Genomic DNA, 14,283 nt, shown 5'->3' on the forward strand with positions numbered 1-14,283 from the left:
GAAAATCAGTGTCAAAGAAACTGAGGAGTTGAAGTTGACAAGGAAATTTGACGATAAAAAGGCCATAAAATGTTTTCTGCTTTAGATAGAATGACAAGAAAATGAGTCTGTCTTTACCTGTCTGTCAGGATGAATGCTTCAGTATGGACTGTATGCTTGGCTTTTTGTTGAGCAGATCCACCTCACCCCTATTGAGGCAGCCTAGAATCCCAGCTCAAATCTGGAACCCCTGACACTCTTACATCAGATCTAGCACAACACGTTTAAAGTTCTGTCCAAATTAATCTAAGGTTAAAAACAGATTCTGGGCCCAATTTCCAGAAATTCTGATTCACTGGGCCCAGGGATCTTAAAATTTTACAAGGACATTCTGAGCATCTGAGGAACAGTCATGTGTAGGTAGGTGCTATAACCCTGCTTTTTATTTAATTGCAAGAGAGCAGGACTTTATTATGGCGAACTTTAAAAAAATAAAACAGTTGTGATAAAGAGATTGGCAACCATGGAAACCTGGCTGGAGCTTTCTGCATTGCCTGTTTGAGGGAGTTAGGTGGGGGTGCGGAAAGCGCCACCATCTGGTACAGCGTGTTAGAGATGGAAAGTTTTTATTTTGTTGATCTTTGCAGCAAATGCCCTTGATGCCCTGCTCATATCAGTGTGGTCACCACTGATATCAACCAGAACCCAGAGTTCTGCAGTTTCTCACTCTAAGTCTTTCCAGCACAGGGCCTCAAGGCTTGCAGAGAAAGGGGAGAGGTTAATATCCCAGGCAATCTCAACCAATTGGGAACTGAAGCATAAATATTCAGTTTCTTTCAGGGGACCCATAGAATCCTCCCCTACTCTCCAGCAGTGACCCTAATTGTATCAAATGATTCTGTTAACTTTTCTTCTTCCCTGCTGTACCATTTCTCCTTTCCTTTCTGTTTCTTGGGTTCATCTCCTATTTAATCCTGCTATAAAACCATACCTGTTAGTTTGTGTCATTTGAACTGACTTTACAAGTTAATAAATGCAAACAAAATCCTTCTGTTTCTTCTTAATGTCCTTGTCTATCAATTTAGTGCCTAAAATAATGTGTGGGTGAGAAAGGCGAAGAGAACATATTATGCAATGCACAATGGTACACACATTGCTGAAGTTTAAATTTATCCACAGACATTCTGTAATAAGATCATTATGTGAGAATTCATTGGATTTTACAACAAATTCAATTTCTTTCATTTTACTAAGAGAGGAGTTGAAGGGATATGAAAAAAACCCCACAAAATTGTTGACACAGAGATAGCACTAGATGTGCCTCTTTTGTTCATGTATTATTTATTAATTTATATATTTTATTCATATGTCTTCATCTTGTTCTTGAATTCCGGGTGGTTCTTTTATAAGACCAAATTATAGAATATCTAATAGAAAACTATTAAAAATGTTATAATGCAGCCCTGGCCGGTTTTGCTCAGTGATTATAGCGTCGGCCTGCGGTCCAGAGAGACCCGGGTTCAGTTCCATTAAGGGCACGTACCTCGGTTGCAGTTTGTCCCTGGCCCTGGTTGGGTCGTGTGGGTGGTAACCACTCAATGTGTCCCTTTCACGTTGATGTTTCTCTTTCTCTCTCCCTCCCACTCTATCTGAACAAAAAATGGGAAAATGTCCTCGGGTGAGGATAAAAAAAAAAATGTTATAATGCAGAAAGGAGAAGATCTATACAGATTTAGGATATAAATTGCCAAAGATCTATTTCAGAGATATCTTTTAAAAGATACTTTGTGTGCCTTAAATGCAAGATTTCTCTTTACCTAGCTAGAAGGTACTCATATCCACATTTCTTCTTTTAGCTGAGACTAGACCCTAGGAATTCAAACTTGAAATGGAAGGTAAACTTGCTCTGGGTGGTCACTTTCATTTTTGATGATAAAAGCTGATATCTGAAAGCAGTTACCACAGAGGCTGCCACATTGCAGGCACCCAGTAAAGGTTATGGAGCAAATGAGAGAGGAATGTGCTGAATTGCCCAATATGTATGCCTTAGGCTGGTGTCCCCATGAGTGAGAGTGGGTGAAAATCCATGTTCTTAAATTGCTCTTGTCTCACTGCCACCAGCCTGAGACTACACACATTTATTTTGGTCTGTAGGTTTATTTTGTAGGAGACCAGGCATCCCTACAAAACACTTTCTTGTAGCCCAGCTGATGTGGCTGTTAGTTGAGCATCATCCTAGGCACCAGGAGGTTGCTGGTTCGATTCCTGGTCAGGGCACATGCCCAGGTTGTGGGCTTGATCACTAGTGGGTGTACAGGAGGCAGCCGATCGATGTTTGTCTCTCACCAATGTTTCTGTCTCTTTCTCCCTCTCTCTGAAATCAATAAAAACATATTTTTAAAAACCCCAACACTTTCTTGTATAGTAGTGGGCTATTTTGACGTATTAATTGTTGAGATCATTGGATATGCATAATCTAGTATTCTAACCCCTCAGTTAATGTTTCAGTGCAGATTCAGAGAGGAAGTGACTTATCCAAGGTAAAAATCACCATGTGGTTAATTAGTGACAGGGCAAGAACTGGAACTCAGATCTCTGCATGTAATCGTCTTTTTGTCTAATTTTTTAAATGGCTCCCATCTCCACCCCAGGTCAGGGAGAAAAACAAGGCACTGTTTTTCTGAACTAGTTCTAAATGTTTTTTAGAATTAATAAGGATTATAGGTTCTAGATTTGATTTAATGATAATTACAAAAGAATTGTCAGTTAAGAGCTTATACAAATAGTTTAGAAAATTAAGAGTAATAAATGAGCAAAGTACATAAGCAAACAGGTTAAAAGTTATAAACATCTAAATATTCAGTACTGTGGGAATAGCTTAGAAAACAATACAAACGGCCCTCGTTTATCACAGTTAATCAGTTCCAGACTCTACCGGGATAAATGAATTTCTGTGAAGTAGGATTCTTTATTTATACACAGTCATCCCTCACCACTTCGCGCTTCAGCTTTTGCGGCTTCACTCTATCGCGGTTTTTCAAATACTATACTATACTATACTATACTATACTATACTATACTATACTATACTATACTATACTGTATTTTTTGAAAAAAAACCGCGATAGAGTGAAGCTGCGAAAGTCAAAGCGCAAAGTGGCGAGGAAGGACTGTATAACAATTTTGATAGACTTTTGCAACCAATAAAATGTTGGTTGCAATGACCTAGAAATAGTGTTAATGTACTAGGAAGTCTGGATGAGTTCCTTTTCTGTTTTCCTTTTCGTCTATACTGTGTCTTTTACTTACTGGGATATATTTGCTATGTTCAAATTTTTTTATTTTAAGCACTGATTTTATTAATAGAATGTTGACTAAATGTCAATTTTCTGAAATTCTGTTTACTGAGTCTGAAATTCACTGGCTTATTTCTGGCCTGTACACCATGGAAAATGGTCATTTTGCTTGTTATCTTGATCTGTACATTAAAGACTAGCTGAAATGAGGGTAACTATTTAGTGAACTGATAGAAAATGTGTCTGTTACTTGCTAGAACCATCTGAGTGTAAGTTAAAAAAAACTTGCCTAAAAACGAAATCAGAATCATAATCAAATATGTATTTCTTTCCTATAGAGCCTCTGTTATGCACCTAAAACCATATTGGAATCTGCAGAAGAAAGCACAACCTCTGGAAATTAACAAGGAAACTCTGAGAACTCCCATGAGACACCAAGAACCTATACATGACGAAAAATGCAAAGCTAGCTACATGAAACCAAGTGTCTTTCCTTCCACCTCTTCTGGTAAAGCATCATTGCGAAAACCTTTTGGGGTCCTTTCTCCAAATGTTCTGTGCAGTATGAGTGGGAAGAGTCCTGTAGAGAGCAGCTTGAATGTTAAAACCAAGAAGAATGTACCATCTGCAACAATCCACCAGGGTGAAGAGGGGGAAGGGCCGCTTGATATCTGGGCTGTGGTGAAACCGGGAAATACCAAGGAGAAAATCGCATTTTTTGCAGCCCACCAGTGTAACAATAGGATAGGATCTATGAAAATAAAAAGCTCCTGGGATATTGATGGGAGAGCTACTAAAAGAAGGAAAAAATCAGGGGATCTTAGAGAAGCCAAGAGACAATTAGAAAGGATGAGGGAAGTCAACAGCAGAGGCTATGAGCCCGAGCCTTTTGCGTGTGGCATTGAGCACTGTTCTGTGCATTACGTGAGTGACACTGGGGACGGCCTCTGTGCTGGGAGGCCTCTGTCCGTCATACAGATGGTTGCCTTCCTGGAGCAAAGAGCAAGCGCTGCTCTCCTGGCCAGTTGTGCAAAAAACTGCACTAACACACCTGCCGTGGTGAGGATTTCGGGGCAATCCAGAGGTGTGCCCCCAGCCTCTGAGCCCTTTTCTGCCCCAGGAGCTTGTGAAGAACCCACAGAAAGGGGAAATCCTGAGATTGGTGAACCCCAGAGTGAGCCAGTCCGCGTCCTCGACATGGTAGCCCGGCTGGAGTCTGAGTGCCTGAAGCGGCAGAGCCAGCGGGAGCCTGGGAGCCTCTCGAGGAATAACAGCTTCCGTCGAAATATAGGCCGGGTATTGCTTGCAAACGGCACTCAGGCTGATGAAGGCAAAACAAACAAAGGTGCTTTGGAGGCACCTGGCACTCAGGTGAATCCTGTGGGGTCTGTGTCTATGGACTGTGGCCCGACAAGAGCTGACCATTGTTCTCTTGAGGGGAAGCAGGCCTGGGATGGGGCTTCTCAGGGCTGTCCTGCATTGCCAGCAGGTGTTAGTTTCCAGGTGAGTAGTGTGGCATTAGAGTCGGATCAGCAAACTGCTGTGAAAAACAGGAATAGGTATGATGTAGAAATGACAGAGGAACTTGAGTCACCTTTTCCTCCTCGAAACTGTCCCCAAGCCATTGAGTTGCCCACAGATGCTGTTGATTGTATGAGTAGAGAGCTTGTGCCTCAAAATCCTGATCAGCGAAGAAAAGAATCTGTGTGCATTAGCATCACGGTGTCCAAGGTGGAGAGAGACCTGCCTTCTAGTGTCAAGTCCTATGAAGACCCACTTCCCGGGAGGTTGTTTTTTTTGCTGCCAGGTCAGCACCAGTCGGACTGTTCCCCATGGAATGAAAGCACAACAGAAGAATCTTCGGAGGCCAGCCAGTTTGAAGATGCTGCTGAGGGTGGCAGCACACCTGTGGAACAGAGTGTTTCAGCTGATCCATGTGTCCCAGCGCCAGCCTGTCCTGTGGAAAGAAGAGTACCGGTGCTTGAGGCAGCTGGCTGGAAGAAGCAGGTGTCTCATGACTTTCTGGAGACCAGGTTTAAAATCCAGCAGCTTTTAGAGCCTCAGCAGTACATGGCTTTCCTGCCCCACCACATTATGGTGAAAATCTTCAGGTTACTTCCCACCAAGAGTTTAGTGGCTCTTAAATGTACCTGCTGCTATTTCAAGTTCATCATTGAATACTACAACATTAGGCCAGCAGATTCCCGCTGGGTTCGAGATCCACGCTATAGAGAGGATCCTTGTAAGCAGTGCAAGAAAAAGTATGTGAAAGGGGATGTGTCCCTGTGCCGCTGGCACCCAAAGCCCTATTGCCAGGCACTGCCCTACGGGCCAGGATACTGGATGTGCTGCCACCGCTCCCAGAAGGGCTTCCCTGGCTGCAAGCTGGGGCTTCACGACAATCATTGGGTCCCTGCTTGCCACAGCTTTAATCGGGCAATCCATAAGAAAGCAAAAGGGATTGACACTGAAGAGGAATACTGAAGTCTATGTGAGAGGCGACAAGGTGACTGATTTTTAAAACTGCAAACCACCACCTAGACGCACCGTTCAAGTGAGCGTTGCCTTAGAGGCATCACTCTGGGAGAATCTGCACCTATTCCTTCAGGACTGCCGTTGTGCGGGTGTTTTTTAATTTACAAGCTGTACAAGAAAACTGGTCTCATTGTTTTATAGTGGCGTCTCACATTTGATCCAGGGCGGAAGCCCACAGTTTGATTCACTTGGCTGTGAATAATTATGCCTGTTTTCCCAAATCACATCCATCCTCAGAGGACGAAGACTTGCCACCATCAAGGATGGTCAGAAAAGTTCACTGCAGACTGTGCAGGCAATCCCCAAGAAGGGTTCCAGAAATGTTTGAGCTCTGGCACCATATTTGAAACAAGTGAGTAGTGTCCTATGAAAAGAACAGCAGCAGTCATGGATGACACGTATGCTTATGAAGGAAAAGTCAGGCACCTTACCTTAGACCTTGTATGCTTGATCCTGTGAGATTGATGTTTGTGGATGGAAATGGATTTCACTCCCTGTGGTGTTTACAGTGTATATAATGGTTGTGTTTCACAGGGCTGTGAAAGTGCACATTAAACCTGAGCGCCTTTACCTTCGATGAGTGCTTTTGACCCCTCTGTAAATAACACTATTAAATCCAGTTGTGTATAGTGGGCAGCTGACTGAACATCATCACCACAATGCAGCTAGGATAGTGTTGTGGCTACATTTGTGTGTGTTTTTTTATTGTTTCACATTTGTATATCCTGTATATAATATGAATGTTTCCCAAATAAACTATGAATGTTTCCTGTATAATATATGAATGTTTCTGAGAAGAAATTCTAAATAGTTAAGATGTTAACCTGTTGAAAAGATACCAAATAATGGTTTAACTGGACAACCTTAAAACTAGCATAGAGAACGATCCTTCATTATATTTTAGTGATTCAACAAGAATGAGAGATATATAGTCAGATTATAACATTCTTGTCTACTTTATTCTGTCTGATTACAATTTTTTTTAAAATTTCAATAAAAACATGCATCTTAAATGGGATCTGAGTTGCAGATTTTTTTTCCTCCTTTTTTGAAGTAACAAAGAAGGATACTGTAAATGGAGTTGTAAGGATTAAAAACTATTTTTTAATTGTTATGGGGAGGGGGGGAGAATGCCCCCCGAAAAGAGACCAGCTTACATTTTGCAACCCTTTAACATTGATTTTGAGTTTGTTGCCTGCCCAGCACCCACTGTATTTCCTGTTGGATGAGGTACTGTCTGACATTCTTACAACTTGTCTGGGCATAATTAGTTAATTGTTCAGAAGTCATTAAGGATGTATTCAGACCTGTGGTCGTACACTGCTTGGTGGGGCTGGGAGGTACTGGCTGCTGCAGAAGCTGCTGTGGAGAATCTAAAAACCAGGTGGCTTGAAACCAAGTACCCACCAAAAGACCTTGTAACCTGGCTAAGCTTCAGGCTGTGGAGAAGGGGTGGTGAAAAACCAGGGCAGGGGCTAATGGGGAAGTGATGAGTGAGGGCCGCGCTGTGATGGTCCCAAAGGAGAAAGACGGCAAGGTTAGGTAGGTTTTGGCCAGGCCTGCCCAGCTGAGTAGGGCAGCACGAGCCAGGAGTAGTCGGATCACCTGTGGCTGAGGCAGTGGGTGGCCACAGAGCAGCTTCCAAACTGGAATCCACTTTGGTTTCTTCTGCCCTTATCCTTAGGCAGTGTCTGCCCTTCCCTGAAGAGAGGGTCCTACAACTGCAAAGTGTTTCTTGATGTTGAACAGCTTTGCCCTCGTCTGACACAGGATAATGATACCCTCTGATAGGCTGGAGCCCGCAGGCTCACTGATTGTGACAGGCCTGAGCAGAGGCCGGCAGCAGCTTGCTTTCTCTTTGGTCTCTGGCCACTCAGGAGGCTCGTGTGGTGTCCTGTCCTTTCCCCATGAGGAGCTGCTGCCGCTGTCCACACCAGGAGGAGCTGTTGCACTGCTGCCACAGTCTGACGCTGGCCATCAGCAGCGAGAACCAAAGAATCTTACAAATTCCAGAACCCAGGCGACTTCAGGGTCAAGAGTACAAAACTAACCAAAACACAGAACCCTTCTTGGTTTGAAGGGTCATTTTGTGTTTGCCTGGGGCCAGGTTATGTGACCAGCTCTGAAGAATCTGGAAACCAAGTCTGACCTGACTGAACCTCCACTGAACCAGCCCCTCCAGCACAGATGGGGATTTGGGGCTGATAAGCTCAGCTGTGTCTATGGCCAGTCGCTTGTCAAGGTTACAGCTTTGCTAACGTGGCTATTTTTATGTTGTATTTTCCCACTGGATTTTAGTAAAAGTTATCACTGTCCTTCCGATTCACCCTAGTTGTGGTATGTGGGAAATGCTTTTTTTCCCAATTAAAAATATTTTCAGTTACAGTTAATACACAACATTCCATTCGTTTCAGGTGTAAAACAGAGGTTAGACATGTATATAGCTTACAAAGTTCTATATAACTTATTTATATGACTGTTGGGAATGCTTTTCAACTTGAGAGCCCCCTGGGCTGGAGTTCCCAGTGCTTGTCCTCCTCCCCTGTGGTCTGCTCTAAACTGGCCGTCTCAGTGGACCTTCCTGTTAGGCTTGTGCTGATTCCTGATTCAGGATTAAAGGAGATGCACACAGACAGGACTTAGGGTACAGCTTGGTGTGTAAGTGCCCAGTACATACGCTATCATTGTTATTGGCTCTTGGTTCTACATTTTCCCAGGGTGGACACACAGGATAAACAACACTCTTGGTTGGTTTTCCCAACTCAGCCATTCCGGATCTGGTTTTCACATGGGACACAAAGCTGTGACCGAGGAGCTGAACTGACCCGGAGCAGAGGACACGGTAAAAATGGCCCAACCCCATCTTGGCATGCAGTTCTCCCTTTTGAACGATGTGCTGTCAGTGCGAATGACAGAGCGTTTTAGCGGGTGTCATCAGACGGTAGCCCCTCCCTGGTCTTCATTTCTCTTCTTAGGAGAAAGATGCTGAGCTCAGAGCCCCCTAGTGCCAAGTTGTGGAAACCAGCCCACTTTAATTTCCTGCAACACTTCACACTACCTGCTCTCCTGTGAGTTGCAGATCTTAGACTTTTAAAACAGGAAACAATCTAGGCAGCAGGATCCAAGCCCCTTCTACCTTCCCCGCTTAGCTTTTGCTCAGAGTCTCAGATATACCTGGCCTGGTTTTTATCTCCCATCCCTCACTGCCCCAGTTGGAAGAAAAACCAGAACCAGAGAAATCTGGAAGAATCAGCATCTTCCCCATCTCTGGCCAGTTTGGCTTCATCCCTTGCCCAGTGGAGAAGATATCCAAGGAAGAGATGAATTGAAAATGCACAAAGAGCTAAGATTTAAAACATTTTCTGGTCTTGTCAAAATGACTCTGGCTTTCAAGTAGCCATGTGAAAGGATAGTTCAAAATTGACTACATACCCCACCATAGCACATCGATAGCTCTGCTCAGGAAGTTCCTCCTGTAGGACCCCCACCTTGTCCTGCCCATTTCGTTTGGCTGAGTGCACCCTGCTGACCTACCATTTCATTCCCCTTTTTGTATCTGGACCTCACTCGGCTCAGAGAGAGCAGCTCGGTCATGCCATCCCCAGTGCCTCACACAGTCCATGCGCCATAAAATGTTTATATTCCTCCCTAGTGGCCATCTTAGTGTGAGGGGTGCAGGCAGGTTCTTACTCCTCTGGGCTACATTTCCATCTAGTAGGAGAAATTGAATGAGGGATGAAGGAATCTAGGAGGATCTTTTCCTCTGGCCACATCTGGTCCCATGGGAACATTCTTGGTTAGGATGCTCTGTAGCAGCCCTAGGACTTTTGCTGGGTAACTGTCAGTTGTGCATTTGGTGTGATCTGGGTTCTGTGTTGCCAGTGGCTCCCCTGGTGGCAGGCTGCTTTGGCTTTCTGACTTGCAGAGGGTAGGGCTACGCATGATGTAGGAGTTCCCTTCCTAGACTCTGTCCAACCACCCCCTTCTAACTTGGACTTTTTGGGGCCTTCCTGCCAAACTGTTTGGACTGGCCTCTGACACTGTTTTTGTTACATGGGCATACCCAGGCGTTTTCCATGGCTTTAATTGCCTTCATTCCTTCACTCAGCACACTGGCTATTCATCCTCTCCATTCCCATATCCTGCCACAAAAACAAGGAAAGAATAAAGCCAGTCTGCACCAAAACCACTCTCTCCATATACTGCAGACTGCACCAATAATAAGAGCTAATGTTTTCTAGCTCTTAGTGTCTGTCAGGGACCACACTCCTCTAAGTGCATTCTCTGCTGAGCTCAGCACCTGATACTCAGGGCATCTGATAGCTTCTACCCATTTCTTCCTTTGGGTTCAAACAAGCTAGTGTTGCAACCTCTGTGAGTTGGTGAAAGTACCTGTGTGAGAAATGTGCAATCCCTTGTATTGACATGCACACTCTTCCTAAATTTATGGCATGGCCGGTGTTTGCACAACCTCATGGAAAGAGTAAACATCACTGTGGTCATGCACCCCTGGGTGACTTCCAGTGTATTTATACCTAATTGACTTAAGCAAAACCAGTTAGGCAGCACCCTAAATCTAAATGGTTTGCTTGACCTTGGTGTTATTTTGGAGGAGCAAAACTTCTCGAGTTGGCAACTGGGAGGGTGTGGGAGCAGAGAGATGGCATATACACTGAACAGCCCTTGTGGGTGGTGACCTATTTAGGAAGCAAAACAAACCTACCCCTCAAAGTCCCCACATCCACTCCTTGGTTCCCAGAGAACAGACATCAGAACAAATTAATATGTGTGTCTGTCAAATTTTTTGGATTATGGTGGGCTATAAAAGGTTACAAATTAGAAGGTTCTACTTGCTTTTCTCTTTGGAATGATAAAACAGCGGGGATTAGGTTCTAAAATTAGCAACTTGGGGGGAAATGACATACAACTAAAGTTACTCTTAGAAATGCTGTGTCCGTCGCCCAGTCGAGGCTATAACACAGTGGTGGGAAACCTCTGAGTGGCGTCAGCCGGGGTGCTCTCCAGGAGTGCCGAGCAATGTGCAGAAACAGACTTGGAACAGCAGATCCCACCTGCCAGGTAACTGATGTAGAATCACATGTGCTATTTAAATTATTTCCCTCCTTTCTGCTCCATTCCCATCAGAGAATCAAACAGTTGCTTCAGGTGTCTATTAAATAGTATAAAGAGACCGATACGGTTCTTAAAAAAAATTCCAACTGCCTGACCAGTGTGACTCTGGTTTAGTGTTGACCCATGTACCAAGAGGTCACTGATTCGATTCCCAGTCAGGGTACACTCCCAGGTTGTGGGCCTGGACTCCTGTGGGTCCAGGAGGTGGCCAATTAATGTTCTCTCTCATCGATGTTTCTCTCTCTCTCCCTTCCTCTAAAATCAATAAAGAAAAATCAAACTCAGTTGCCAAATAATCAGTAAAATGTAGAACAAGGTTGAATTTAAACTATGTCAGTCCCCTGCCCATTATGAGGTTCAATATCTAGTTTGCACAACTGAGTGTTTGAGGTCTGGTGGGAGGGTTGGATGGAGCCAGGCCTGGCCCACACAACCCTCTATGTAGACAGCTGAGTGTGATTCTACTACGGGCTGTGTGGCCTGCTGCGAACAGCCCTTCTTCCACCCCAGCCCTGACTGACCCCTAAACAGAGATGGTGACTTGGCTGCCCTAGCACCCAAGCTGGGACCCCTCGAATGACCTTTCCTTTTCAATGACCAGTAGTCTTGGCTCCAGGCCCCTCAACTTGCTTCTAGTCTGTGCTCCGATGAAGCTTTTTATGGCACGGGGTCTCAACCGGAAACTGCTGGCACACCCAGAGTGAGTGGATTCAAGCAGGGTTATTACAAGGGTGAAGTCACAGGAGCGAGCCCATCCCATACTGTGGTGGCCCAGGGGAATACAAAAGCAACCTCCTGCAGCCCTGCTCTCCTCGTTGTGTCCTTGTTCATACTGATTACATGTGGAAATATTGCTCGGTATCTTCAGTTAAAATGTATTATAGCCCTGGCCGGTTTGGCTCAGTGGTTGGAGTGTCAGCCTGCAAACCAATGAGTGGCGGGTTCGGTTGCGGTTTGTCCCCGGCCCTGGTCGGGTCATGCAGGAGGCAGCCAGTTGATGTGGCTCTGTCACATCAATGTTTCTCTCTGTCTCCCTCTCTCCCTCCCTCCCTCCCACTGTATCTGATGATAAATAGAAAAGTATCCTCAGGTGAGGAAAAAAAATGTATTATAAAAATAAATTTTACCTTTATTTGTAAAAAACTATTGAGGTATAATTTACATACCATAAAATTCACCCATGTTAAGCATATCATTGAATGAGTGATTTAAAATTTTTTTTTCTTTGATTTTAGAGGGAGAGGGAGAGGGAGAAATAGAAACATGGATTGGCTGCCTCCTGCATACCCCCCACTCGGGATTTGGCCCACCACCTGGGCATGAGCCCTGACCTGGAACCAAACCAGCGACCTCTTGCATCTCTGGGTGCATGGGTCAACAACGCTCAACTACTAAGCCACATGGGCCGGGCCAGTGAGTGATTTTTAAATTTCCTGAATTGTGCAGCTATCACCATAATCCAGTTCTAGAACTTTCTCATCACCCTTCATAATACCATCCCTCATGGCCATGGCTTGTTTTAAAGCTTTCTAACCTGTGGCTGGGCCAAGAGCCCTGCTCAGGGGCAGGGTCTGGGGAAACAGGAGAGTGACAAGGTAGCCCAGGGGTGCTGAGGCACCTCGCTGACACTGAAATAGATGCATATGGAGTTGAAAAGAATAAGCATCCAGAGGCCATTTGGGTTGAGGGTGGGAGAGGTGGGAGGTGGGTGGGAGACTATGGAGGTTGGCTGGGTTGTGGAAGCCCAGGCCCTGGTCTAGAAAGGTTCATCCTGGGCTATGGATAGTGTTGAGGGGTGGGGGTTGGGGCAGGGATAAGGAAATAGGGGGCACACTCCACATTTTACCCGTGCCTCCTCCCCAGTCCACACTTCCTACCTCTGATGATTAGGAGGGTCGGGGGTGGGAACGGGGGTGGGGGTGGGGAGCCTGCAAACACCGCTGCATGGCCCAGAGCCAGGCACATGGAGTCACTGTTGCCAGAGGAATGAAACACCAGCCCTGAGGACACAGTGGGGCAAAAACAGGAGCATGAAGGACCCAGGGGTTCTGTTCTTTCTACATTGGCTCAGCCCCTGACCCTGTTCTGTCCTTCTCAGTCACAGCAACATCCCCATGTGGCTTGGTGGAGTCTCCACCACTTGGCACCCAGGCTTATTGTCATCCTGTGATTGCTCCTGGTGACTCATCCATGTGTGCTCACATCCGGCTGTCTGCGGCTCTGGCAGGTGCTGGTGTCCACAAGGCTGGCCTGCTGACCCAGACTGCCGCAGAGCCTCTTGGATAAGCCCAGTTTATCCTGGTCTGTCCGCTTCACCTTGGAGAGAGTGACTTAAGGGAGTATTACACCCACTGATTTAGTGACACTGTACGTATCTGGGAACTCGGTTGCAGGCAATAGATCTGCTGCAGTGAGTTAAGGCAAGAAAGGGATTTGTTAAAAGATATTATTACGTGTCTCCAAGTCTGTGGGAGGGTCAGAAGCAGGCTCTGAAGTGACATAACAGTAAAAGACTGCAGCCACACCATGGGGCTGCCTTGGTGACACACCATGCCTGCCATGTCTGTTCTGATGAAGTTGTGCCTGGTACTGAAGGCTCCCCTCCTGCTGAGCCCCTGGAAGAACCAACAACAGCCTTGCCAGCATGTTGTCTAGAAGCTCAGACCCCTCAGGCATAGCGGCCATTGCAAACCTCCATTGCAAAGCTCTCTTCCACACAGGCACGTCTGATTGGCAGAACCTGGGCCATGTGATTGTATCCCAGATTTCATCCATTTATAAACAGCCAGATCACGTAAAATTCATCAGTGTGCCCACAATCAGAGGACGTGACTTCTGGGTTCAGCTTCCTATTGCTTGACCTTAGGTCTCGTTCATTCTGTGAGACTACTTTCTCATCTGTAAAATGGGCACCAAAGTCCCCTCTTCACTCCCTCTGGGCTGTCATTTGGATCCTATATTACCTTAGCTCTTCAATGAGACTACTAGAAAATTTTACATGTAGGTTACATCATTTCCATGGACAGTGCTGCTCCAAATCAATGCTTTTAAAATATTCATGTACAGCCCTGGCCGGTTTGGCTCAGCGGTTAGAGCATCGGCCTGCGGTCCAGAGAGACCGGGGCTCGGTTCCCGCTAAGGGTATGTACCTCGGTTGCGGTTTGTCCCCGGCCCTGGTTGGGTCGTGTGGGTGGCAGCCACTCGATGTGTCCCTTTCATGTCAATGTTTCTCTATCCCTCCCTATCTGAACAAAAAGTGGAAAAATGTCCTTGGGTGAGGATAAAAAAAAAATTCATGTACATAGGAATTACTGAAATGAAGATTCTGAATCAGTGGTCT

General features: G+C 45.4%; 1 protein-coding gene across 50 annotated transcripts in view; it reads left to right on the top strand.

The window, feature by feature from the left end:
* FBXO34 (F-box protein 34) overlaps positions 1-14,283 on the top strand; it is a 130,150-nt gene that overhangs the window by 79,066 nt on the left and 36,801 nt on the right. For 48 of the 50 annotated variants that reach the window (XR_004956787.1, XR_004956736.1, XR_004956733.1 and 45 more), the window contains 2 exons: positions 3,614-6,162; positions 8,528-8,652. Coding sequence is in view for 1 of the 50 variants with exons in the window: in XM_036242526.1 (XP_036098419.1) it covers positions 3,624-5,759 (2,136 nt within the window). In the remaining 49 variants the exon portion in view is untranslated. Of the gene's footprint in view, positions 1-3,613; positions 6,826-8,527; positions 8,653-14,283 lie in introns of those variants that run through there. The other 2 variants (XR_004956749.1, XM_036242526.1) reach the window with 2 other exon arrangements.

Source organism: Molossus molossus, unplaced genomic scaffold (genome assembly GCF_014108415.1).
Source record: "Molossus molossus isolate mMolMol1 unplaced genomic scaffold, mMolMol1.p scaffold_m16_p_1, whole genome shotgun sequence".
Taxonomy (NCBI): Eukaryota; Metazoa; Chordata; class Mammalia; order Chiroptera; family Molossidae; genus Molossus; species Molossus molossus.